Consider the following 27,672-nt stretch of genomic DNA (forward strand, 5'->3'; position numbering starts at 1 on the left):
GATTAGTTAGGGTCTGTGGCAAACTGGAGTGAAAAGTATTTTTCTATAATCCTATAGAATAAAAGGCTAATATGCAAATCAACCAAATGGCAGAATGACCAGTTGGCAGACACTCAACACAGGAGCTGCCCCCTGGTGGTCAGTGTGCTCAACCAGAAGCCGGGCTCACGGCTGGCCCGCGCAGTGGTGTGGAGGGAACCTTTCCTGCCTCCACTAAGGATGTCCGACTGATGACTTAGGCCTGCTCCCCCAAGGGCTCCCAGACTGCACAGACTGCAAGAGGGCGCAGGCCGGGCTGAGGGACCTCCCCTGCCCCCCCCCCCACCCCCCAGTGCACAAATTTCATGCACTGGGCCTCTGGTACATTCTATAATACATCACCTGTATATTGTATTGTGCATTGCCCCAAGTCAAGTTTCCTTACATCAACACATCCTGCCTCCTCCCTCCCCTTCACCCTCTCTCACCTTCCCCCAACCTTGGAATGAAAAGCACTTGTTAAAAGGGGCAATCACTTTATCTGTGTTTTCCATGTTGGAATCCTTATTTTTTCAAAATCAACTGGAAATTTGGATTTTTGTATGAAATCTGGTTTTTAAATGTTGGTAGAATTTTACCTTTAACACTATAGGGCCAAACCAAACAGCCTCTGATTAGATTAGGAAGGGCACCAATTAGATTTCTTCATATAGCTAGATGTTTGAGGACTGCATGCAGAAACAGTGGTATTTTAAATAATATGCACAGTACACATTAAGAGAGGAATAAGCTTAGTGATTCCCAGGTTTGTTTTGACAGGGGCAGAGGGAGGACCTCTATGGTAAGGGAGATGGTGCCTTCTACACCCTTGTTCCAGCCTGTAAACTCGTGGAAGATGGCCTTTTCTCTCAGGTGGGCTGGGTCAGGTTTTTTAATACAAAGTCGAGTATTTCTAGGTATATCCCCAAACCCAGGGTTTCTTCTTACCACCACGTAGCACATAAGTAAATATTTGAGGCAAAGCGCTAAGTAGTGCGCTTCCCAAACTTCATTTGTTTGCAATTACTGTTGGCAAGGCGCTAGTTCTTAGTATAGCGAGCAAATTTCTAGGAAGGAACTCACGGGAAAACTGCTGAGAACTCCTGCTCTACCCCTAAATTCACTATCAAGGGAAACCGTTCCGCGTTCTCCGGTAACTAATGGCAACTCTGGGCTCCGGATGTGACGTCAGCGTGCTTCGCCTTCCGCCCACCGTCGGAACTCCGAGCTCTGGTTGTTGTGGACGTGGAAGTAGCCGGCGCATGCGCAGTGCGTCCAGTCGTCTGGGGTGGGAAGGGCTGGGGGTAGCCCGCGGCTCGGAGACGGTCATGGGCGCCCGCTGAAGGCCCGACGACAGCAGGAGGGGCGAGGCCGGTCCCGCACGCTCCCGGGCCCGCGCCTGCGGGCTGGCCGGCCCGACGGGAGGATGAGCTGGTTCAACGCGTCGCAGCTCTCCAGCTTCGCCAAGCAGGCCCTGTCCCAGGCGCAGAAGTCCATCGACAGGGTCCTGGACATCCAGGAGGAGGAGCCGGGCGCCTGGGCCCAGACCATCCCCTACGGGGATCCGGGTACGGGGATCCGGGTACGGGGATCCGGGTACGGCCGGGCGGGCGGGTCCGCGCGGCCCCTTCCCGCGGCAGCGCCCCGCGGTCCTCCCTGCCGCGGCCGGGGGCGGGCCTGCGGGCCTGGGCCCCGCGCCCCGAGCTCGGCCTCCGGGAAAAGGGGGGCGCCCCAGTCCGCAGGCGGCCGCCCCTCCCCAGGGAGGGTCGCGTGGTCAGTGTTTCCCGCGGGAAACCGAGGCTCATCCAGGCGCCGGGCGCGGCGGGCGTGTGCGCGGCCGACGTGGGTCTGTCCGGGGGCCGCCCACCCTCGCAGGGTCTCGGGCTGCGCTTGGCTCTGCGTGTCCGAAACGTTAGCCTTTTGTGGGGGTAAAGGCGTGCGGGTCTGGCTGTGTGGCCCCTGGGAAGGAGCAAGTTATTCCTAGCGACTCCTTTCCCGGTTTTGTTCCTAATTTCACGTCGCTGAAAAGTCAGGACCTGAATCTGAGGTTCCACATTTTGAGACTTCTTGGCCCATGTCTACTGTCAGGATCCGACTACTCTATTACAGGATGCCAGACCTTGTTGGAGTAGCTCAACTGCCCTTTCCATAGGTACCCCACATTTTTAATTACTGAACTTTAAAGGAGACAGTAAGTTTTAAATATAAGAATACTCTTTCTATGAAACCTGGGGCTTGAATTGTGCTTTATAATTCGTTTTAAATTTTTATTGTTTTTAAAATATTTTTTATTGAGTTTTAGAGAGAAAGGAAGGGAGAGAAAAACATCCATGTGAGAGGAAAAACAATTGATCGTTTGCCTCGTGCACACGCCGGACCAGGGATCGAACCTGCAACTTGGGCACGCACCCTGACCGGGATTGGAACTGGCAATCTCTTGGTGCACGGGATGCAGCCCAACCCAGTGAGCTACACCAGCCAGGGCTATATAATCATTTTTTAAAATGTTATCCAGAATAGACTCGGATTTTAGTGAAATGCCATTAATATTTATTGATCACCTATTTTTATTTTACATTGCCATGATTACAACATGACCAGTCTTCCGAAAGTAGTATTTTTTAAAAATGTATTTTTATTCATTTCAGAGAGAAAGGGAGAAGGAGAGAGAGAGACAGACAGACAGACATCAATGAAGAGAGAATCATTGATCTGCTGCCTCCCGCAGGCTCCACACTGGGGTTTGAGCTGCAACCTGGGCATGTGCCCCTGGCTGGAATCGAACCGTGAGCCATGCTGGCCGGGCCAGAAAGGAGTATTTTAAGTGGATATCAGATAACCTGGGCTTTATATAAAACATTTTCCAAGAGGCAAATTTGACTTCTATAATTCATTAAGATGACTTAAACTAAATTAGCAGACTTATTCTTGCTTGTTCATTTGCATCTTAAATTTTGGTTTTCACCTTTTTACATTGTTTTAATATGCTGAACAAGTGGATATAAACTGTCCTTAAACTGAAGTTTTCTATATGCCGCCAAAGTCATATTAAAGGATAGACTTTAATATAGGGCTTGGCAGTTTGTAGGAGTTTTTAGGTATTTGTGTTCTGGCCACCAACTTCTAATTGTGCATAATTTGTGATAATTCTCAGCCACTTTTAAATATAGAAAAGGCATAATTTAAAAAAATGAATTCTTTAAACATTTTAGGGAATATGCCATTTTTGGTTTATCATTGGGTTTTTTAGTAGCATACATGTCCATGACTAATACAATTACCTTTTTTTTACCCAGCGATATTTTTCCTGTTTTTAAAAAATTCTAGTGTAAGTTACCATCTATATCAAACAGCAGTAATTTTAATAAAAATGCACATTTATGAAATTCATATGACCTACTAATTGCTGACATAATTTAGCAATTAGAACAAAACTTTCTCATGGAGTGGATTTGGAAAGTGGGACTTGGAGAATGAGCTTGTTGTTAAGTGACTGAAAATGAATTTCCAGTTACTGTCCCCATCAGTTTACTTTGATCTTTTGAAAAAAGGACATCTGTCACCAGTATTTTGGTTCAGATTTTTAGTGTTGCTCTCTTGTCTAGCTCATAACTCTGTTGTATTCTTGATATTACAAGAATAAAATTAATATGAAGCTAACTTAATAGAAGGTAATATTAATTGTATCTTGGGCTTAGCATGTTTTAGAACATACCATTATTTTCTTGATTTGTTGTGGGAGAGAATAATATACTTGCTTTGGTAGTCCAGGCCTCGTCCAGTTTTTATCTTTGTTTTTAGTTTCTTTGGGACAGATGCATACCAGTTTTCCTCTTTAAGGTCCAAAGTTAACCCACTAACTAATTAATTATATAGTAGGCAAGGAGTTTGACAGGGACAAATTATAGATTATATTCCATTGACTTTCTTTTTTTAACATTTATATTGACTAACAATAATGATTGTTGTATAATATATATAATTTTTATTTTTAAATATGTATATATATATTTTTTGTCAAAGGAATAAGTCCCCCTGTCAGTGGAGGATGGGATACTTCAACCTGGGGAATAAAATCAAACGCAGAGCCGCAGAGTCAACCGGCAGCCTCTCCCAAAGCAATTACAAAGCCAGTTCGGAGAACAGTGGTAGATGAATCTGAAAATTTCTTCAGTGCCTTTCTCTCGCCAGCGGATGTCCAGACCATTCAGAAGAGTCCAGTGGTATCCAAACCACCGGCTAAATCACAGAGACCAGAAGAAGAAGTGAAAAGCACCTTACAGGAGACCGTGCACACTGGAGGGTCAAGAACACCTGAAACAACTGAGTCAAAAAGGACTGACTCTTTTCCCTGTGTATCCCCTGGGGAAAATCGGGCAGTCGCCACTCTGTCACCTAAAACTGAAGGCGAGCATGGAGAAACCGTTAATAAAGATTCTGATATGAAGGTGTCAACCACAAGTTTGAAAGTATCTGAGAGTGTAATTAATGTTAAAACAACTAGGGAAAGTGTATCTAACATGTCTACGCAGTCTCCCACAGCAGAAACAAAGGACATAGCTTCAGAAGCAAAGGAACAGAAACACGAAGACAGACAGAGCAATACACCTTCTCCTCCCGTTAGTACCTTCTCCTCAGGTACTTCTACTACCAGTGATATTGAAGTTCTAGATCATGAAAGTGTAATAAGTGAGAGCTCAGCAAGTTCGAGACAAGAGACTACAGATGCAAAATCAAGTCTTCACTTGATGCAGACATCTTTTCAGCTTCTCTCGGCATCTGCTTGTCCTGAGTATAATCGTTTAGACGACTTCCCCAAACTCACTGAGAGTTGCTGCTCATCTGATGCTTTTGAAAGAATAGACTCGTTTAGTGTACAGTCATTAGATAGCCGAAGTGTAAGTGAAATCAATTCAGACGACGAATTGTCAGGCAAGGGTTATGCTTTAGTACCTATTATAGTTAATCCTTCAACCCCAAAGACTAAAGTAGTTGAACCTGTTGAAGGAAAATCTGAGGAAGAAGTAAATGAAACAGTTATACCCACTGAGGAAACAGAAATGGAAGAAAGTGGACGGAGTGCAACTCCTGTGAACTGTGAACAGCCTGATATCTTGGTTTCTTCTCCGCCAATAAATGAAGGACACACTGTCTTAGACAAGGTGGCTGAGCAGTGCGAAGCTGCAGGAAGTCAGCCAGAAGCACTTTCTGAGGAGGAGGACATTTGCAAGGTAACTCTAGAAAGTGCAAGAGGGTTTTTGGATACTCTTCAGAGATTAATCATGTGTTTATTTTATTTATTTATTTAATGTATTTTTACTGACTTCAGAGAGGAAAGGAGAGGGAGAGAGATAGAAACATCAATGATGAAAGAGAATCATTGATTGGCTGTCTCCTGTACAAACAACACTAGGGATTGAGCCCGCAACCCAGCATGTGCCCTGACCAGGAATTGAACCATGACCTGGTTCATAGGTTGGCACTCAACCACTGAGGTACGCCAGCCAGGCCGCATGCGGCATCTTTGATAGCCTCCTCTGAGAAATATAGGATGTTTGAAGAACTGCCCTGTAAATGCCATGTGCTGAATTACTTATGTAAAAAAGTGCCAGCCTCTCTTACCTGGGTCTAATATTCACAAATGAAATGCCTTGCTGCAGTTTTACTAGCAGTTTGAATTCCTAGAAAACAATACTATTTATTTCAATAAGATATTTTTGAACTATTTTAAGAAGATAAGTGATTCCTAGATTAATCTAGACTTAAATCAAGTAAGTTAATTTTTTTTAGTTCAAAAGGCACCATTTTTTCCCCTTCAATAAGTGTATCACTGCTCCAGCAGGATCTAATAACCATTTCTTTTGGCTTAGCTTATTTTATTCCAATATATTCTGGAGATTTTAAAATTGCATGCCCATGGATTTTCTAAAGTTACTTTTTAAATGTAGTGTATTATATTTAAAAGGTTACATGTTATATGTTTGGATTAAAGAATAATATGGAAAAACATACACTTGTATACCCACTGCCCTGCTAAGATATAGAACGTTATTAGAGCCTTTGAAGCCCTTCGTTTATTTATTTACTAGAGGCCTGGTGCACGAATTTGTGCTCCAGTGGGGTCCCTCGGCCTGGCCTGTGGGATCAGGCCGAAACTGGCTCTCTGACATCCCCAAGGGGTCCTGGATTGCGAGAGGGATCAGGCCAGGCTGAGGGACTCACCATTGCACAATCAGGGCCGGGGAGGGACGTGGAAGGTTGGCCAGCTGGGGAGGGACCGTGGGAAGACTCCAGGGCATGACTGGCCCATCTTGCTCAGTCCCTATCGGCCAGAACCCAGCAGCAAGCTAATCTACCGGTTGGAGCATCTGCCCCCTGGTGGTCAGTGCATGTCATAGTGAGCGGTTGTGCAGCCTTAGCATATCATTAACATATCATGCTTTGATTGGTTGAACAGAGGACTGGACGACTGGACACTTAGCATATTAGGCTTTTATTATATAGGATTTTTTATCACATCTCTCTCTCTCTTCCTCTCTTGGTGAAATATGCACACTCTTTCCAAGTTTTGCTGTTACTAACTACTGTAGGTATTCTTGTATAACACATGCAGCAATTTTTCCTCTAAGGTAGACCTAAAAGTAGAATTTTCTACATCTTTAGTTAGATATTGCCTGATAGTTTTTCTAAGTGGTTTACTAATTTATACTCCCACCTGCTACGTGCTTGTACTACTTTATACTCTCCTACAAGCTGTGTATGAATTCTTGTGCTGTTTCATTTTGTTCTCAGTATTTGATTCTTTTTATGAGGTAATGCTGTTTTATTGATTATAGTGGTTAGTCACTTTCAGCTCGTCACTGATGTTAACTATTTGACTTTTGTCATGTTCCTTGTCTAGAAAGTTGCATTTCTGAACGAGAAACTGGACAAAAGGGAGGCTCAGTTATTATCTCTCAGTAAAGAAAAAGCACTTCTAGAAGAAGCTTATGATAATCTGAAAGAGTAAGTATTTTACAAATGTGAGTCACTTTTTACACTTCATAGAAGCCCATACACTTGGATATTACTTAAGAAAATGATTTATAATTTAACTTGTTTATAATTATTTAAATTAAAATGGTTTATAATTTAATTTGTTTATAATTATTAAAATTTGAATAGCATTTCAATTCTAACCTTAGATATTACTTTTCTCCTCACATTATCTTGACCATATTACCTTTGGCATTGAAGAGAGGAGAGGTATTTTGCAAAAAAAAACAAAAAAAACCAACCTTTTTTCCCTTCTTATTAATAATATTTTAGTATTAGAGATTTAAAACAGTGATATTACAGTTTTTAAAAATATACTGAGTATTGACTTGCTTTATGAAGGTGATTGGTAAAATGTGACATAAGATTCAAAATGAAAAATTTCATTTACTTTTATTTTTACATAACAAACATTGTTGACATTTTCAGTTATTAATGGGTTTTCTTTCAGGTGTTTTAAAATAAATTAAGTGGGTAATTTTTCTCTGAAAAGGTGACAGGACTAAAACTAATCTACTTTATTATACCATGTATTGAAGACAATGTCATTTTCCTTTTGCAAACTGAACTCATTTTGTTAACTTGGGAATGTTTAAACAAGGATCCTCAGTCTCAGTATTATTTTAAATTTAGTGAAATGTTCAGAGTGAAAGAAGAAAGCAGCAGCATTTCTTCCTTGAAAGATGAGTTTGCTCAGAGAATTGCAGAAGCAGAAAAGAAAGTTCAGCTAGCCTGCAAAGAGAGGGATGCTGCTAAAAAGGTAATGGAAGTTTAAAATAATATTAATTAAACTCTATAGGGACATAGATTTTTGAGCAGTGCCTTCATTGTATTTTGGTATTGGAAAAAAGAGAGGTAAGAGTAAAGGGATACTATAGAATATTAACACTTAATTTGTAAATTTTTCAATACCTTTAAAATGATAAATTTTGATACTTTAAAAAATTCTAAGCAAATACTTGTCTGTGTAATTTATAAGTCCTTGCAAAATATATAGCAAGGATCACTAGACTAATTTTTTGTAAATGATAATTTCATGAAAGTAAATAATACAAGTCTAAATGGTCCCTCTAAATAAAATTTATCATTACTCTGGTTTGTTAATTTTCTACCACTTCAAACATACATACTTGTTCAAGTCAAAGTAATTTTAAAATATATTAACTCTTGGGGGGCATAACATTTATTTATTCTAATGTAGGATTTCTCAACCTTAGCACTGTTGACATTTTGTGGTATATAATTTTATGTTGTATACAGCTGTCCTGTGCATGGTAGGGTGCTGACCAGCATCCCAGGCCCTACATACCAGATGACAGTATCACCCTTCCCTATTGCCGTCCTCCTCTTCCCCTCAGCTGCGCTAATTGAAAATGTTAGCAGACATTGCCAAATGTTCCCCTTGGAGTCAAATCACTCCTAGTTGGGGACCATTGTTCTGAGTCTTACCATTTGGAACAGTTGGTTATTTCAGAAATTGGTAACCAACTAAGGTTAGTCATTATTGCTTGTAATCCAGCTGTGAGTAATCATATTTCTTAGCATTTGCCATTCTCAGTTAGGTTGCCTTTCCCCTTCTTGACCACTGTTAATATAATTTTTCTGCATATACTCTTACAGAAAAGAAATATGTCATATACCTCCATTTGCTTGGTTGTTTTAACTAGCTAGTTCATTTCAGACACTAGTAATAACCTGAGACTACCTAACCAAGTTACCTCTTGTCCCTACTGTATTTCATCTGGTCCAATTTAATCAAGAAATTGGATTTTAAGTAATGTTTGTTTCCTATAGTGCACTTTGAATTATAGATCTAAAATAGATTGAAACCATTCACTGTAAAGGAAAAAACTTGGGCCCTAAATTTTAACACACTTTTATGTGTATTACCATGTATGACCTGCTTAAGAGCCATAGACCATTCATTCAAAGGTAAATTGAATTACCTTAAGTGACAAATTTGCTTTTCTAGTGATAGAAGACAATGTCAACAACTGTAAAGTACTAGGCAGAATTAAATAAGTTATACAGATGAATAAGCAGTTTGGAATGGTATGATAGAGGATGGATTCTAACCAGGGTAATTGAGGAAGGTTTCACGGAAGACATGACGTTCCTACTGGACCTTGATGTGTGAATCAACATTTTGACAATTAGAAATGGATAGCAGTGTTATGGGTGGTTAATGGAGAGCAGTGTTATGGGTGGTTAATGGAGAGCAGTGTTATGGGTGGTTAATGGAGAGCAGTGTTATGGGTGGCTCAGAGCATGGGCTTTGGGGTCCACAGCCCTGGTTTCCAGTCTTCACTCTGACCTTGAAAGTTTACTCCGTCTTTCCGAGTCTTAGTTTTCTTGTTTGTGTACTTGCCTCCCTCATAGGATTGCTGTCAGGATTAAAGGATAATGGATACAAAGTATGCTTTACATACCCAATAAATGTTAGTTGTTTTTAGCTATTTTTAATTCCAGAGCATCTCTTAAAACCAAATTTTAAATTATAGAAGACTTTCCATCTCATCACACTTCTTCATTGTAGCTTTTATTTATTTATTTTTTTTAAATTTATTTATATGTATTTTATTGAGTTTTTACAGAGAGGAAGGGAGAGAGAGAGAGAGAGTTAGAAACATCAATCAGCTGCCTCCTGCACATCTCCTACTGGGGATGTGCCTGCAACCCAGGCACATGCCCCTGACCGGAATCGAACCTGGGACCCTTCAGTCCACAGGCCGACGCTCTATCCACTGAGCCAAACCGGTTTCGGCTTCATTGTAGCTTTTAAAGATAAACTATCTTGAAATATTTCTGCTGAATCTCTGCTTTATTAAAGTAGATCAAACTTTATATAATCATGGTTTTCCTTTCATTTCACAACACGCTAGTAGTGTGAGTGAGTTTTAATAAGGAAAAGAAGTATAGTGAGAAATGGAGACATGTACTGTTTGAAATGTTGTTCCAATTATAATGCTTGTAGAAAATGTAGGTAGAGAAACTCAAGAATTGAGTATTGAAATTTAACTTATTCTCATTTCCATTTCCATATTAAAACCTGTTTATATCTGAATTCAGGTTTTCTATATCATTTTCAAAGCTGTTAACCAAGGTAATAAATTCAGGGTAACAGAACAAAACTTATGAATTCTTATCAAGAATGTGATTATTGATGACTTTTGGGAATATGGAAGATAATTGAAAAATATGCCCAGAATGAAAGTAATTCTTTATGGTATTTACATTATTATTTTTTTAATTAGGAAATCAAAACTATGAAAGAAGAACTTGCGACTAGATTAAATTGTAGTGAAACTTCAGACCTTTTGAAAGAGAAAGATGAGCAGATCCGAGGATTATTGGAAGAAGGTGCGTATTTAATTGATTATGAAAAATCTGGTAAAGATAGGAAAAATACTTGCAACATAACTAGCTGCTGCTTCCTAATAAAAAAACATTGGAAGCAAGTAAGGTTTGCACTTAAATCTCAGAAATGGTAGGTTATAATTTATGGAAGAATGAGGAGCAAGATGTACAGAGGCAGATAGACACATAATGTAGCTTTTTTTTTCTAGAGAGGGAAATTAATAATTCTCTGAAAAATAGAAGTTTGTGCCTCCTGAAGCAAGCTTGTAACAGGTCTTACAGCCTGTCATTTATTTATTTATTTTTTTAAAAAATATTTTTATTGTCCTAGTTGGTTTGGCTCAGTGGATAGAGCGTCAGCCTGTGGACTGAAGGGTCCTGAAGGGTCCTGAGTTCGATTCTAGTTAACCCCTAGAGTGCCGGGGGGCACAATCGCGCTCCTTCTGTCTTTCACCAAAAGTGCCGGGAGCGCTGTCACGCTCCTCCTGCAGTGTCACTATTAGATGCTAGTAGTTCACTCTTTATGTGGGAAAAAAAATTTAAAAACCTTACCTCAAAATGCCTTGGCAATTTTAGCATAGTTCCTAGGATATTGGTTGCCACTCAAAGGGTTAAGAGCACATGCTTGGGTTGCGGGCTAGGTTCCCCATTGTATTTCAGAGAGGAGAGGTGAGGGAGAGAGAGAAAGAAACATCCGTGATGAGAGAGAATCATTGATCAGTTGCCTCCTGCATGCCCCCCAATAGGGATCGAGCCCGCAACCCAGGCATATCCCCTGACCTGGAATCGAACTGTGACCTCCTGGTTCATAGGTTGACGCTCAGCCACTGAGCCACGCCAGTTGGGCACAGCCTATCATTTAAACCAAGACGCTCAACGCAGGAGCTGCCCCTGGTGGTCTGTGCGCTCCCACAGAGGGAGCGCCACTCAGCTACAAGCCAGACTGGCGGCTGGTGAACACCACGACCTGCCTCAGTGGCAGCGCTAATGATGTCCACCTGCGGCTTAGGCCCGCTCCCCGCAGTCAGTCAGACATCCCTGGAGGGCTTCTGGACTTCGAAAGGGTGCAGGCCGGGCTGAAGGACCTCCCCCGGCTCCTCCCCCCCCCCCCCCCCCCCCCAGTGCATGAATGTCGTGCACCGGGCCTCTAGTGTTGAATAAGAGTGGTGAAAGCGATATCCCTGTGTGTTCCTAATCTTAAAGGAAATGCTTTTAGTTTTTGCCCATTGAGTATTATGTTGGCTGTAGGTTTGTCATATGACCTTTATTATGTTGAGGTATGATCCCTCTATTCCCACTTTGCTGAGAGTTTTTATCATAAATGGATACTGGATTTTGTCAGATGCTTTTTCTGTGTCTATTGATATGATCATATGATTTTTATCCTTCATTTTTATTTATGCGGTGTATCACGTTTATTGATTTTCGAATATTGAACCATCTTTGCATCCCTGGAATAAATCCCACTTGGTCATGGTGTATGATCTTTTTAATGTATTGCTTGATCCTATTTGCTAATATTTTTTTGAGGATTTTAGCATCTGTGTTCATCAGGGATATTGGCCTATAATTTTCTTTCTTTATAGTGTCTTTATCTGGTTTTGGGATTAGGAGAATGCTGGCCTCATAAAAAGAGCTTAGATGTCTTCCCTCCTCTTGAATTTTTTGGAATAGTTTGAGGAGGATTAGTGTTAATTCTTCTTTAAAAGTTTGGTAAAACTTACCATGAAGCCATCTGATCCAGGGCTTTTGTTTGCTGGGAATGTTTTGATTACTGCTTCAATTTCATCAGTTGTTATTGCCTATTGAGGTTTTCTGATTCTTCCTGATTGAGTTTTGGAAGATTGTATGTTTCTAGGAATTTGTCTATTTCACCCAGGTTGTCCAGTTTGTTGGCAAATAGATCTTCAAAGTATTTTCTTACAATTCATTGTGTTTCTGTGATCTTAGTTGTGTTCTTGCCTCTTTCATTTCTGATTTTATTTATTTGGGTCCTCTCTCTTTGTTTCTTGATGAGTCTGGCTAAAGTTCCATCAATCTTGTTTATCTTTTCAACGAGCCAGCTCTTGGTTTCATTGATCATTTCTATTGGTTTTTTTAGTCTTTTTGTCATTTATTTCTGCTCTGACCATTATTATTTCCTTCCTTTTACTTACTCTGGGCTTTTTTTGTTCTCTTTCTGATTATTTTGTTATGCTATTATTTAACAGCATATCAAATGTTATGTTTGATATAGTAATAAATACAATACACCCTGGTGTCCTTTAGAAGAGTGAAATATAGGTACAAACATAATTATCAAACACAGTCTAAGCACTGAAATAGAAAAATGAAGGAAGAGTTTATTAAAACACCTTGAAGTCACTAACTGCCTTATGCTACAACGTTAGAGATTGAGGGGAAGGCTAAGTACACGGTTTTATTATTAAAAATACTAATATCGCCCTAGCCAGTTTTGCTCAGTGGATAGAGTGTTGGCCCACGGTCTGAAGGGTCTTGGCTTTGATTCCAGTCAAAGGCATGATCCCTGGCCCTGGTCAGGGCTGATGCAGGAGGCAACCAATCGATGTCTGTCTGTCTGTCTCTCTCTCTCTCTCTCTCTGTCTCTCTCTCTCTCTCTCTCTCTCATCGATGTTTCTCTCTCTGTCTCTCCTCCTCCCTTCCACTCTTTCTAAAAATTAATGGAAAAATATGGGTGAGGATTAACAAAAAAAATTTTAATGTCTAATGATGAGAGAGAATCATTTATGAGCTGCCTCCTACATGCCCCCTACTGGGGATCAAGCCTCCAACCTGGGCATGTGCCCTGACCTGGAATCGAATTGTGACCTCCTGGTTCATAGGTCACTGCTCAACCACTGAGCCACACTGGCTGGGCTAGCACGATTTTTTTATGAGAGTACTTACATACTGCTTCTGTATCCCCCAGAGGTATTTTTAAATTCACAGTTGAAAAACTAAAAGACTTAAAGCTGAAAGCATGCTATAGTGGATTACCTTGATTCATCAACTATTAACATTTAGCAACACCTCCATATCTTTCTGTATACACTAACTACACTTTTTGCCAAGCATTTTTTTTTTGTTTGTGGTGTGTTGTTTTTTTTTAATACATTTTTGTTGATTTCAGAGAGGAAGAGAGAGGGAGAGAGATAGAAACATCAATTATGAGAGAGAATCACTGATTGGCTGCTTCCTGCATGCCCCCCAGTGGGGATGGAGCCAGCAACCTGGGCATGTGCCCTTGAATGGAATCGAACCTGGGACCCTTCAGTCTGCAAGCCCTCTATCCACTGAGCCAAACCTGCTAGGGCTTGCCAAGCATTTGAAAGTAGGTGACATAACATAACATTTCATTCCTAAATTCGTTTTTTTCAGCTTTATTGAAGTATAATTGAGAAAAATTGTATATATTTAAGGTATACATCATGATTTTTGATATATGTATATATTATGAAATGATTACACAGTTAATTAACATATCACTCACCTATATAATCACCCTTTTTTGTGTGTGGTTAAGCTGTATTCTTCTAGCAAATTTCAAGTGTACAATGTAGTATTTTTAATTTCGGTTTTCATGCTATACATAAGATCTCCAGAACTTACTCATTCTGCAAAACTGAATCTTTGTATACCCTTTGACCAACATCTCCCCATCCTCCCGCCCCCTCCTGCTAACCACCATTCTATTCTCTGCTTCTATGAGTTCAATTTTTTTTTTTACTGTCTGATGAGATTTATTTATTTAGTTCAGAGAGGAAGGGAGTGGGAGAGGGAGACAGAAATATCAATGATGAGAGAGAATCACTGATCGGCTGCCTCCTGCACACCCCACACTGGGGATCGAGCCCACAACCCGGTCATGTGCCCTTGTCCAGAATTGAACCTGGGGCCCTTCAGTCTGCAGGCTGACGCTCTACCCAGTGAGCCAAACCAGCTAGGGCTATGAATTCAACTTTTTAGGTTCTAGATATAAGTGATATCATGCAGTATCTGTGCCTGGCTTATTTTATTTCTTCCTCTAGGTTTATCCATGTTGTTGCAAATGGCAGGATTTCCTTATTTTTTAAGGCTAAATAATATTACATTTACACACACACACACAGACACACACACACACACGCCACACTTCCTTTTTAAAAAAATCTTTATTTGAGGACATGCTTATTGATTTGAGAAAGAGAAAGAAACATCGATTGGTTGCCTCCTGTAAACATCCCAACTAGGGACTTCAGCTAGGGATCAAACCCACAACCTTTCAGTCGGGACGATGCTCCGACCAGCTGAGCCACACAGGCACATTTCCTTTATACACCACATGCATTCATCCATTGACAGACAGACACTGGGTTGTTTCCATATCTTGGCTATTGTGAATAATATTACAGTGAACATGGGAATGCAGACATCTCTTTGAGATGGTGATTTCATTTTCTTTGGTTATATACTTAGAAGTGGGATTGCTAGATTATAAGGTAGTTCTACTTTTAATTTTTTGAGGAATCTCCATATTGTTTCCCATAATGGCTGCACCAATTTACATTCCCATTAGTAATGTACAAGGCTTTCCTTTTTTTTACATTCTTGCCAGTAGGTATTTTTTGTCTTTCAAAAAATATATTTTTTTGTTGATTTCAGAGAAGAAGGGAGAGAAACATTGATGAGAGAGAAACATTGATTGGCTGCCTCCTGCATGTCCCCTACTGGGCATCAAGACTGCAACCTGGACATGTGCCCTGACCAGGAATCGAATGGTGACCTCCCAGTTCATAGTTCAATGCTCAACCACTGAGCCACACCAGCTAGGCTATTTTTTTTTTTTGGTCTTTTTGATAATAACTATTCTAACAGGTCTGAGGTGATATTTCATTGTAGTTTTGATTTGCATTTCCCTGATGATTAATGGTGTTGATCACTTTTTCATATACCTGCTGGCCATTTTTGTCTTTCAAGAAATGTCTATTAATACGTTTTGCCCATTTTTAAATTTTGTTATTGTTGTTGAGTTGTATGAGTTCTTCATATATTTTGGATATTAATCTCTTATCAGATATATGACTTATAACTATTTTTTTCCATTCTGTAGATTGCCTTTTATTTTTCATTACATTTGACATTCAATATTATATTAGTTTTAGGTGGATATCATAGTGGTTAGACATTGATGCAATTTGTGATGTGATTCCCCCAGTAAATCTGATACCCACCTGACACCATGCATAGTTATTACAATATATAGTTTGCCCATTTAAAGTGGACAATTCAGAGGTTTTGGTGTGTTATATTATTTTTAGTTGTGATAAAGTATATCGAAATTTGCCATTTTAATGATTTTTAGGTGTACAGTTCAGTGGCATTAATTACATTCACCATGTGGTGCAACCATCACTATTTCCAAAACTTTTTCATCACCTCAAACAGAAACTCTGTAACCATTAAGCAATACATCCCCATTTTTTCTTCCCTCTAGTCCCTGGTAACCTCTAATCTATTTTTTGTGTCTAATAATTTGTATATTCTAGATATTAAAATATTAATTTCACTTATGTGTAGAATCTAATGAACAAAATAAACTAACAAATAACATAGAAACAGACCTACAGATACAGAGAATAGACTGACAGCTAGCTGTCAGAGGGGAGAGGGTTGTGGGGCTGGGTGGAAAGGATGAAAGGAGTAAGAAAAAAACAACCTCAGAGACAGACAAAAGTATGGTGATTACTAGATGGAAAGGGGGAACAGGTGGGGGAGGTAGAAGATGGTAAAGAAGCGATAAATGGTGATGAAAGAAGACATGACTTGGGGTGGTAAACATACAATACAATATACAGATGATGTGTTATAGAATTGTATACTTGAAACCTATATAATTTTATTAACCAATGTAACCCCCAATAAGTTCAATTAAAAAAAAAGTTAAAAACCAGAAAATAAGTATTGGGGAGGATATGGAAAAATTGGAACCCTCATAACATTGCTGGTGTAGCCACTATGGAAAGATTTGGAGGTTCCTAAAAAGCTAAAAATACAATTGCCATATGATTCAGCAATTCTACTCCTAAGTATATACCCAAAGGAATTGTCCCTAGTCAGATACTTGTACACCAGTGTTCACTAAAACATTACTCATAATAGCCAATAGGTGTAAACAACCTCGAATGTTCATCAGCAAATGAATGGATAAACCAAATGTGGTATATCCATGCAGTGGAATATTACTGAGCCAAAAGAAGAATGACATTCTGATACATTCTGTAACATGGATGAATTTTGAAAACAAGAAGCCAGACACAAAAGGACAAATATTTTAATATGTAGATTGTCTTTTTATTCTGTTGATGGTTGTCTTTGCTGTGCAGTAGTTTTTACTTGGATGTAATCACATTTGTTTATTATTGCTTTTGTGTCTATGCTTTTGGTATCATATCCAAAAAATCATTGCCAAGACCAATGCCAAGCTTTTTTCCTGTGCTTTCTTCTAGTAGTTTTACAGTTTTAGGCCTTAACATATAAGTTTTTAATCTGTTTTCAAATTATTTTTATATTTGGTATATGATAAAGTCCAGTTTCATCCTTCTGCATATGGAAATTCAATTTCCCAGTAACATTTATTATCAGACTATCCTTTCCCCACTGTGTGTTCTCGGCATCCTTGTTAGAGATAAGTTGGCTATAAATGTGTGGATTTATTTCTAAACTCTCTATTCTGTTCATTTGGTCTGTATGTCTGGTTTTATGTATGTACCATATTGTTTGGATTTCTGTAGCTTTGTAATATGTTGTGATACCTCTGACTTTGTACTTATCCAGGATTGCTTTTGCTATTTGAGGTCTTTTGTGGTTTCAGATGAATTTTAGGATTTATTTATTTCTGTGTGTGTGTGTATGAAGTATGCCCTTGGAATTTTGATAGGATTGCATTGAATCTGTAGTCCACTCCTGAATTCTTCCGTCTGCATCTCCTAAGGGCAATTAATTTTCCTCCACAAGCACATCATAATCACATATAAGAAAATCAGAAATGTATTCCAGTATATATTTCATCATTTATCCCAATTGCCTCTAAAAATGACCTTTATAGCTGGTCATTTGTCCTGCCTCAAGATCCATTCAGAGTTTGTACATTGCATTTGGCCGTTATTTCATTGCATTTGGCCGTTATTTCATTGCATTTGGCCATGACTTCATCCATCTAGGATAGCTCTATCTTCTTCCTGACATTGAAGACTGTGTAGAGTCCGGGCCAGTTGTCTCACAGAGTGCCCCAGGTTCAGGAATTTTTCACATCATGATTATATTCAAATCAAATTTCTAATAAGAAATATTATAAGTGATATTGTGCACCTGCCACTTTATCCCATCAGTAGACACATAATGTCAGGCTGTACCACAGGCATTGATAATGTTTCATTATGGTAGTGACTGCCAGAGTTTTCCATTGTAAAAGCACATCTTTGCTTTTGGAACTCATAAGAAATATGTGGGAATGCTTCTTTAAGACTGTATATATCCTGTTTCCCACCATGCTTCCACCTACTAATTCTAGCATTCATTAATAATTCTTATCCAAAACATTGGTGCTTACAGTATTGTGATTTTTAAAAACATCCTATCTTTTTTTTTCTTTCTTTTTTTTTTATCACTGTTTAGAGAAATATTCAATTTAGATTCTTAGGGAATCATTGTTATTTGAATGTATACATTTTTGCCATTGCCAGGAGAAAAACTTTCAAAACAGCAGTTGCAGAGTTCTAACATCATTAAGAAATTAAGAGCTAAAGACAAAGAAAATGAAAATATTATTGCAAAGCTGAAGAAAAAAGTTAAAGAGCTAGAAGAAGAGTTGCAACATTTGAAACAGGTGAATGTTAATTGTTTTCTATATAAATTGTTATTACTATATGAACAGTTCACTGTGGCTTATAAAATATTTGGAATGATTTATTGGGATATATCACATGGGAAGTATTTTTCAACAATTTAATAGACAAATGTTAAGATTATTATTTGTTATAATACTTGAGATTCCTGGAATACACTTATTTACCATAGTGTTATTTATTGAAGAATACTTTTACCTGTTTTTATAATATAGGTCCTTGATGGTAAAGAAGAAGTTGAGAAACAACATAGAGAAAATATTAAAAAACTAAATTCTGTGGTCGAACGTCAAGAGAAAGATCTTGGCCAACTTCAAGTAGCTATGAATGAACTTGAAGAAAAGAACCGAAGTATTCAGGCTGCTCTTGATAGTGCATACAAGTAAGAAAATGAATAAATATGCAACTCATTCACAATCCGTTAAATGCAGGATGTTGAAGAAATCCTTTTTCTATTATTTGATCACTGACAACGCATAAATGTAGCTGTAAATGAACTTGAAACTTTCCAAAGCAAATTCAACAGAGAGTACTTAACTGCAGTCACTGTTTATTATGTGGTGAACTCTCCCTCATTCTGTAAATCTGATGGAAATCTACATGGAACCTTCATATCCTTGGCCATGTAATTACTGTAAATTATTTTACTTAATTTATCTTTTTCCTTAATCCTCACCCGAGAGAGAGAGAAACATTGATGAGAAAGAAACATCATTGATAGGTTGCTTCCTGAACGCCTGATGGGGTTCGAGCCTATAACCTGGGCATGTGCCCTGCCTGGGAATCAAACCTATGACCTCTTGGTTCCTGGATCGATGCACAATCGCTGAGCCACACTTGCTAGGATCCATTTTTAGAGAGAGTGGGAAGGAGGAAGGGGAGAGAGAGAAATACCGATGTAAGACACATCGATTGACTGCCTTACACATGTGCCCTGTCTGGGGCCAGGGATCGAGCCTGCAGCCAAGGTACATGCCCTTGTCTGAAATTGAACCCGAGACCCTTTGGTCTGTGGGCTGACACTCTAATCACTGAGCAAACCGGCCAGGGCTACTGCATATTGTTTTAAATAAAACAAATTTTATTTAAATTTTTATTATTTTAAATCAATCTAATTTTTTTAAGAGAACTTACTGATCTCCACAAAGCCAATGCTGCAAAGGCTAGTGAGGCACAGGAAGCTGCTCTGAGTCACGAAATGAAAGCTAAGGAAGAACTTTCTGCAGCTCTAGAGAAGGTCCAAGAAGAAGCCCGTCAGCAGCAAGAAGCATTAGCCATTCAGGTACGCGGTGGAGGATGAATTACATCCGCTTTTTAGATCCTGGTGCTTCTGTGAATTAAAAAATCCGTTAGAGTCAAACCTTATTGTTATATTTCCTTTATAATGCTGTTAGGCTAACTTAATTGTGTATTTTTTTAACTGTTATTAAAGTGATGCTTAAATTATACAAGTATTGCTTAATTTTTTGTGAATTTCAGTCTTATTTGAAAATATTATAAAAGCTAAGGACCTCTTACCAGAGAAATGCATGTATTCAGAAAAATACTAAACGTTCATATAATTTAAGGAGAATCTGTGTAACTCCATGAAACTCAGATGAATGAGGAACCCCCAAATTTGTCAGATTTTGTCTTATAAAATCATCAGTTAATGGATATTTGGATTTTTTACACTCTTTGTTAATATGAAAAGTGCTGTTTTAAACCTTCATTTATAATTTTTGTGTGTGAACATATATTTTAATTTCTCTTAGATATGTACCCTCGAGTCATATGGTAGCCGTATATTTAACTTTTTTGAGGATTGCCAAACTTTTCTGCAAACGTGCATCATTTTACATTCCCACCAGCCATATATGAGCGTTTTAATCTCTCTACATGCTTCCCAGTATTCCTTATTGTCTATTTTTTTTTTCAATGTAACCCTTTTAGTGGGTGTGAAGTAATATCTGATTGTGGTGTCAATGACTAGTGATGTTGAGCATCTTTTAATGTACTTTTTGGCCATTATGTATCCTCTTTGGAGAAGTTTTTTCAAATATTTAAATCCTTTGCCCATTTTTAAATTGGGTTGTCTTTTTTTAATCTTTATATATTCTACATACTAGACCCTTGTCAGACACAGGATTTGCAAATATTTTATCCCATTCTATATAGGTTGTCTCACTTTCTTGATAGTGTCCTTTGATGCACAAAAGTTTTTAATTTTGATGAAGTAAAGAGGCAAGGAAGATAAAAAAGAAAAAATATATATAGTTTACTGTTTATACTGTTGACAGCTTGCTTTATTTACAAAATAAAGTATCTTTGTGATCATTCCATACTAGAACATAGAACTTTTGTTTTAACCTAAAGCTTTTTAAAAAAATTATTTTTACAGTTATAACGCTTCATTGTATTCAGTCAGTTCTTAATAATGGATATTTGGGTTGTTTAAGTCATGCGATAGTCCATACTCCCCTTGTGTTTCTGCAACTCTATCACTAGGATAGAGAAATTATTAATGTTTTACATTAAAAAAATACACTAGAAAAATAAAATAATAAAGAAAAATTGGAATGGGAATTAGAGTGTAGGGCACTATCATTCATAAAATCATCACCTTTAGGAGTACTGTCAATTTTGTGTGTTACCTTCTTGTTCTTATTTCCATGTACATATTTTTATACTTTATTATTTTACAGTTTTTTTCATTTACGATTAAATCATACATTTTTACATGTACCATAATTTTTAATGAGTATGCTTATGTTGTATTGAGACTTGTAAAAATAGATGACTACTGATGGATATTTACAATATTTCATGATTTGTGTGTTATTGTTGATGTAGCTGACAGTATATAGGAAACATGTCTGTGTTTATAGAGATCTGCTTCCATAGAGCGAATTCTCAGGACTAGCTCTCATAGCTCATGTAGCTGTCACATGCAGCCTGCACTGCAGACATATATGGATACGTCATCTCTTATCTTATGGGGCAGTGGCTGTGCCTTGTATACACACACGTACAGTTTTTTTTGCCTAACAGCCTAACAGTACTTTTCTTAGTACGAAGTGAACATACATATAGTTTCGGAATTGCTTGATGAATGGGATGTGTGATAATCATACGTTAAAGCTCATTGGATAGTATACAGTATTATACATGAACAGTAAGTCAACAGAACACAGAATATGTAGTTAGCAGGCCATGTTCGAGACGGTGATAGTGGATTGGTTTTCCTCATGCAGGTGGGGGACCTGAGGCTGGCCCTGCAGCGTGCAGAACAAACAGCTGCCAGAAAAGAGGATTATTTGCGCCATGAGATCAGTGAACTCCAGCAGGTGCTGCCACAGTTCTTTTAGAAATAAAAAGTGACTCAGCGGGTAATGTTCGTGGAATTGGGAGGATTACTCCCATATGTATCCTTTGCTATTTTTGTGTGGCTTGTGTGAATAAAATCAGAGTTGGAACCTTAAAAATATATAAGAAAAGCCCTAATTCTGTTTTAGAGCAAATCATTTTATGAAAAATTTATTCAGTATTGTTTTCATTTGTAATAGGTGTTTTATTCATTATTATCAGCCTGAGCACTGCCCGGTTTTTATGTTACCCGCTATTCATTTCCAGTCAGTGAGCATGCATAGGAAAAGGGAGAGGCAATGCAATTCCGATCAACTTGCCTGTCTTAATAAATACTTAGAAATGTGGATGGGGAGGTTACTACAGGGAGGTTTGGACGATACTTGTGTTTACCTTATGATGGTCAAAGGCTCTCTCTATCTTAGAAAATGCTTTCTAAAAGAGCACTTATTTAGATAATCATGCAACATAACTAACTTTAGGATTGAATAATTATAAAATAATTTAATTCAAAAAGTAATTCTATCTTGGAGAAATAATTTTTTCCATAAATCCCATAAAGTTTGTTTGCTAGTGTTTTTATTGTTGTCAGTGGTAATAACTTAAGAATTTCATGATTCAGAGACTCCAGGAAGCAGAAAATCGAAACCAGGAACTGAGTCAAAGTGTTTCGTCAACGACAAGACCATTGCTTCGACAGATAGAAAATTTGCAGGCAACACTAGGGTCCCAGACATCGTCGTGGGAGAAGTTAGAGAAGAATCTCTCTGACAGGCTGGGTAACTGCTTTAGTTCTTAAGCTCAATGCAGAAGCCCTTCCATCTTGTCTATGGAATTGGGGTAATGGTCTGAAATTGAAATTCACTTGATCTGATAGTTGTATTTTGTGTCTAACTGGTAGATTTTTACCTCTTTTCCTGTTTTACATTTATTTTCTAATATCTTAATTGATTCCCAGATCATTTGTTTTCCCTAACACAACCTATCAGATCCTGTCTAATTACTGTCATGTCATTTTTTCATTCATTTTTACAGACTGCACTCGGTTTCCCCCTTGTTTGTTGCTAAATCTGACCTTTTTCTAGCTTGTCTGCGATTGTGTGGAAGGTACAGGGTAGATATATTGTAGTCAGTGGAGGAACTCCAAGAGCAGAGCCAGGTCTGTGGAGGATCAAGGTTAAATAAATCCAGTATTCAGGTGCTATGCAGTCCTAAGATTTCATATTCTGTTTCTTTATAGGAATGTCCCAATTTGCCCTTCTGTGGTTAATAAAAAGAATTGTTTTTCCAAGATGTTTATTCAAGCACAGACAGGTGATATATGTATATACTAGATATCCCAGCAGCTAGCAAATTCATGAAAAGTCAATGGAATTTGAGAGACATCATGGTGTAGTGATCAGAGCAGACCTGGACTCAAGACTTTGCTTTGTTTTGTTTTGAGTCATCCAGCTCCAAGGGTGGGCAAACTTTTTGACTCGAGGGCCACAGTGGGTTCTTAAACTGGACCGGAGGGCCGGAACAAAAGCATGGATGGAGTGTTTGTGTGAACTAATATAAATTCAAAGTAAACATCATTACATAAAAGGGTACGGTCTTTTTTTTTTGTTTTATTCATTTCAAACGGGCCGGATCCGGCCCGCGGGCCGTAGTTTGCCCACAGCTGACGAGTCACTTCCCTTTTCCGGGCTACTCACTGGAAGTCCTGAGCAGTAAAGTAAGTTAGTGGCTTTCAGACGGCCCTCGGCAGGCTCTTCAGGGCTGTCACTGTGCCAGGGAAGCTCCTCAGTCATGTGCTGGGCCCGCCAGCTGCCACAGTGGAAGTAGTGCCTCCGCTGTCTATCTTTTTTTGAGTTCCATGTCTGATTTTGTCTCAGAAAAGACTTACCTGGTTAAAAAGAAAATCACTGAACTAGATGACTCTTCATATATTGTTTAATTTATGTGTATACATTTTAGATCTGTCATTTATCTCTGTCAGTTTGAGACCAATTTGTTAGGAAATGTGAGGTATCTGAAAATGACCCCTGAAACCAATACCTATCTAGCAGTAAGTGGAGGCTAGAAGCCCCGCGTTGGTGGTTTTTACACTGGGGTCTGCATACTCTCGGGGGTATGTGGTGGAATATAGGCAGAGCCACAGGACACACATAGCCTGTGATGCTATTAATAGGACCATAGATGCAGTATAATTGAAACACTTTATTGAGGTAATTGTAGATAGACATGCAGTAATAATTCTCACTTTCTCCAGTATATCCAAATGCTAACATTTTGCAGAATTACAATATTACAACCAGGGTATTGACACTGATACAGTTCACTGATTTTATTCAGATTTTCCCAGTTTTGCTGGTACTTGTTTGTGTGTGTGCGCTTCTGTGTGTATATTAGGCTCTGCACAATTTTACCACTTGGTGCGGGTTCATGTTTTCATCACTGTAATAAAGATATCAAGCTGACATTTGGGGATTGGCTTTTTTGCTCAGCATAAATCCTTGGAGATGTATCCAAGTTATTGTGTGTGTCAATGATTAGGTTTTTTATTACTAGGTGTTTTTTCATATATATGTACCACATTTTGTTTACCTGATGATGGCTGTATGGGCTGATTCTAGATTTTGTCTGTACAGATAAGCTGCTATGATGAACATTCACATACAAGTTTTAGCGTGAACATACGTTTTTTATTTCTCTGGATATATGCCCAAGTATGCAATTGCTGAGTTGTTTGGATAGTTGTATGTTTAGTTTTTTGGTTTTTTTTTAGAAGACAACAGCATTTATGTAAATCGAAATCATAAATATAAAAATACAAAACAACAATGAATACTTTTCCAGGATACATTCTTTTTTTTTTTTGTCCTGTTTACATTTATTTATTTATTTATCTTTAAATTCTTTATTAGTTAAGGAATTACAAATGTGTCCTCATTCCCCCCCATTAACCCCCACCCTCCCTCCTCCCCCCTACTCATGCTCTCATCCCCCTGGTGTCCATGTCCATTGGTTTGGCTTATGTGCATGCATACAAGTCCTTTGGTTGATCCCTTCCCCTTACTCCCACCCTCCCCTACTTTCCCTCTGGGGTGTATGTTTAGTTTTTAAAGAAAATGCCAAACTGTTTTCCAGAATGGCTGTATGTGAGTAATTCAGTTTCTTCATATCTTATTTTAAAATTTATCTTTATTGTTGAAAGTATTACAGATGTGCGCCCCCCCTTTTTTCCCCATTGACCCCCTTTAACCTGTACTTGCCCCTCCCAGGCCTTCACCACACTATGATCTGTGTCCATGGGCAGTTTTTCCATATCTTTGCCAGGATTTTGTGTCTCCCTGTTTTTTTATTTTTCATATGTTTTTATTTATTTTAGAGAGAGTGGAGGGGGGGAGAGAGAGAGAAAGAGAAACATCGATGTGAGAGAGAAACATTGACCAGCCGCCTCCTACATGGTTCCTACTGGGGATTGAGCCTGCAACCTGGGTATGCGCCCTGACCAGGTATGGAACCACTGACCTTTTAGCGCTGGGACAGTGCTCAACCAACTGAGCCTCACCAGCCAGGGCCCTGTTTTTTATATAGTCGTCCACACAGGTGTGCAGTGATATCTATTATGATTTTAATGTGCATTTCCCTGATGACTAATCATGTTAAACATTATTTCATGTGCTGCTTTTATTTTTAATTTATTTTTATTGCTGAGATATTTATTTTCTATTTGTGCATTCTCTTCAGTGAAATGTCTGTTCAAGTCTTTTGCCCATTTTCTAATTGGATTGTTTGTATTTTCACTGCTGAGATTTGAAACTTCTTTATATATTGTAGATACTAGTCTTCGATAGATAGTGTGGTTTGCATTTGTTTTCTGCAAGTCTGTGGCTTGCCTTTTCATCCTGTTCACATAGAGCAAAAGTTTAAAATTTGGAAAAAGTCCTGCCTTGGGCAGTAAGCAGTTAAGAGTTTTAAGTGTGGCTACTTGCATCACTGAAAGTCAGAACTACTTGGTGTCTTGGCCTCTTGGGTATCTGTATATGTGAATTTTCTCTTTTTATCCTCCATGCAGGTGAATCTCAGACCTTGTTGGCAGCAGCCGTTGAAAGAGAACGTGCGGCTACGGAAGAACTCCTTGCCAACAAAATTCAGCTGTCTTCCATGGAGTCACAGAATTCTCTCTTAAGACAGGAAAACAGTAGATTTCAGGCCCAGCTAGAATCAGAGAAAAATAGGCTAATAAAACTGGAAGATGAAAAAAATAGGTGAGCATATTTCTTGAGTTATTTGATGACATTTTAAAGCACTTAAAAACATGTGCCGTTGGCTTTAGCTACGTGGCCCTGAGAACTGAAAATACATGCTCTTAGTGTTTAAAGTTAGGGCCATTAGTAATAGGATATGACATCAAGACATAGTACTGGGAGTCATTGAATCTTACATGTATTCTGGAAATTGTGTTGCATGTTCTATATGTGCATTTTCTAGAGAAAAGATTCATTGCTTTAATCAGATTTGTTAAAGGAGTCTGTAACCAGAAAATAGTTTGGAAACATATTGGAGTTATTTCATTGGAGTTATTTTTATATTACAAGGGTTTTAGCAGTGTTTCAGTCTTTCTAAATAAATGTATTGGTTCTTTGGAAACCACAGCTATAAAATACATCCACCTGAAATTATATAGGGCTATCTTTATATATAAAGGCTATGATTAGTGCATTTTTACCCTCAGTTCTTTCTTGGAAATTTTACTTTTAAAAATGTAGTCAAGTAAAAATGCTTTATAAAGTAAAATACCTGAACTTTTGCAAACATTTTCATTGGACCCCCTAACAACCTTTTGCAGAATCTGAACATGTGGAATGGTTGCATTCAAAATTCTTTTAGGAAAGTTCTTTTTAAATGAAATCTTAACCCAAAGCACCAATAAATACAATGCACAAAAGTAGTAGTTTGGCTTCTGAGTAAAACCCAAGTCGTCTGGAAAAAAGCAACAGTAGGAAAATCAGTCTGGTAATAAAAATGACTATATATATGTAGCTGGAGTTAATAAAGTAGTGAGTTTTTAATAGTCTGTACTGTCATCTTTTTTGTTTCATTTCCTTCTGCTTAATAGGTACCAGGTTGAATTAGAAAACCTAAAAGATGATTATGTGAGAACACTGGAAGAGACAAGGAAAGAAAAGGTATTTCTGTTAGTTGTTCACTCACCTCTTAGGGCTAGGGCAGGGGTGGGCAAACTTTTTGACTCGAAGGCCACAATGGGTTCTTAAACTGGACCGGAGGGCCGGAACAAAAGCATGGATGGAGTGTTTGTGTGAATTAATATAAATTCAAAGTAAACATCATTACATAAAAGGGTACGGTCTTTTTTTTTTTAGTTTTATTCATTTCAAACGGGCCGTAGTTTGCCCACAGCTGGGCTAGGGGATGGTAGCAAAGTAATGACAAGATGAAATGAAGGAACTTACTGCTTTTGGGACTTGCTCTTTAGTAGTAAGACAACTAGGTATATCCTTTATGCTCCTAATTTTGGGGATGATTTAGTATCATAGGAATTATCTAACTGTATTTCTGTCTATTAGACACTGTTGAACAGTCAGTTAGAAATGGAGAAAATGAAAGTTGAGCAAGAACGGAAGAAAGCCATTTTTACTCAAGAAGCAATAAAAGAAAAGGTATTGAATTTTTTGGTGTAACCGGTTAGTAGCTGTTGTGATTAATCATTGTTTTGTAATTTTATAAATAACATTTCTAATGTCTAAAATCAGTAGGATGATGAACCCTAATAATGTAATCAGTGTCTTGTTCAGAGTAGATCCAAAATATTTTGAGTTTATCCAAACAGATCAGTGATTTCTAGGATTTGAATTGTAGAACCTCTTTTTAAAAGTGAGTTTCCTATATTTAAAGTATTGGCATGTACTCGGTAGTTAGCATAATATATAGAAACTACCTGTATCAACATTGAAATTACCTTTTAAATTTATTTGGAATTTTAAAAAATACACTAAAAATAAAGTAGATAAGCCAGAAACTTTTT

The 27,672-nt window shown here is 38.2% G+C and overlaps 1 protein-coding gene across 1 annotated transcript in view; it reads left to right on the forward strand.

Moving 5' to 3' along the window:
• Positions 1–505: 505 nt before the first annotated feature.
• The window catches only part of TMF1 (TATA element modulatory factor 1), a 38,396-nt gene continuing 11,229 nt past the window's right edge, over positions 506–27,672 (forward strand). Inside the window, exons 1-13 of the mRNA XM_081106189.1 lie at positions 506–1,586; positions 4,042–5,249; positions 6,920–7,023; positions 7,687–7,813; positions 10,308–10,413; positions 18,132–18,274; positions 18,509–18,675; positions 19,419–19,575; positions 21,527–21,619; positions 22,261–22,417; positions 25,702–25,894; positions 26,746–26,815; positions 27,215–27,307. Coding sequence (XP_080962315.1) covers positions 1,445–1,586; positions 4,042–5,249; positions 6,920–7,023; positions 7,687–7,813; positions 10,308–10,413; positions 18,132–18,274; positions 18,509–18,675; positions 19,419–19,575; positions 21,527–21,619; positions 22,261–22,417; positions 25,702–25,894; positions 26,746–26,815; positions 27,215–27,307 — 2,760 coding nt within the window. The 5' untranslated portion in view covers positions 506–1,444. The remainder of the gene's footprint in view (positions 1,587–4,041; positions 5,250–6,919; positions 7,024–7,686; positions 7,814–10,307; positions 10,414–18,131; positions 18,275–18,508; positions 18,676–19,418; positions 19,576–21,526; positions 21,620–22,260; positions 22,418–25,701; positions 25,895–26,745; positions 26,816–27,214; positions 27,308–27,672) is intronic.

This window comes from Myotis nattereri (assembly GCF_964212035.1).
Source record: "Myotis nattereri genome assembly, chromosome: 14".
NCBI lineage: Eukaryota > Metazoa > Chordata > Mammalia > Chiroptera > Vespertilionidae > Myotis > Myotis nattereri.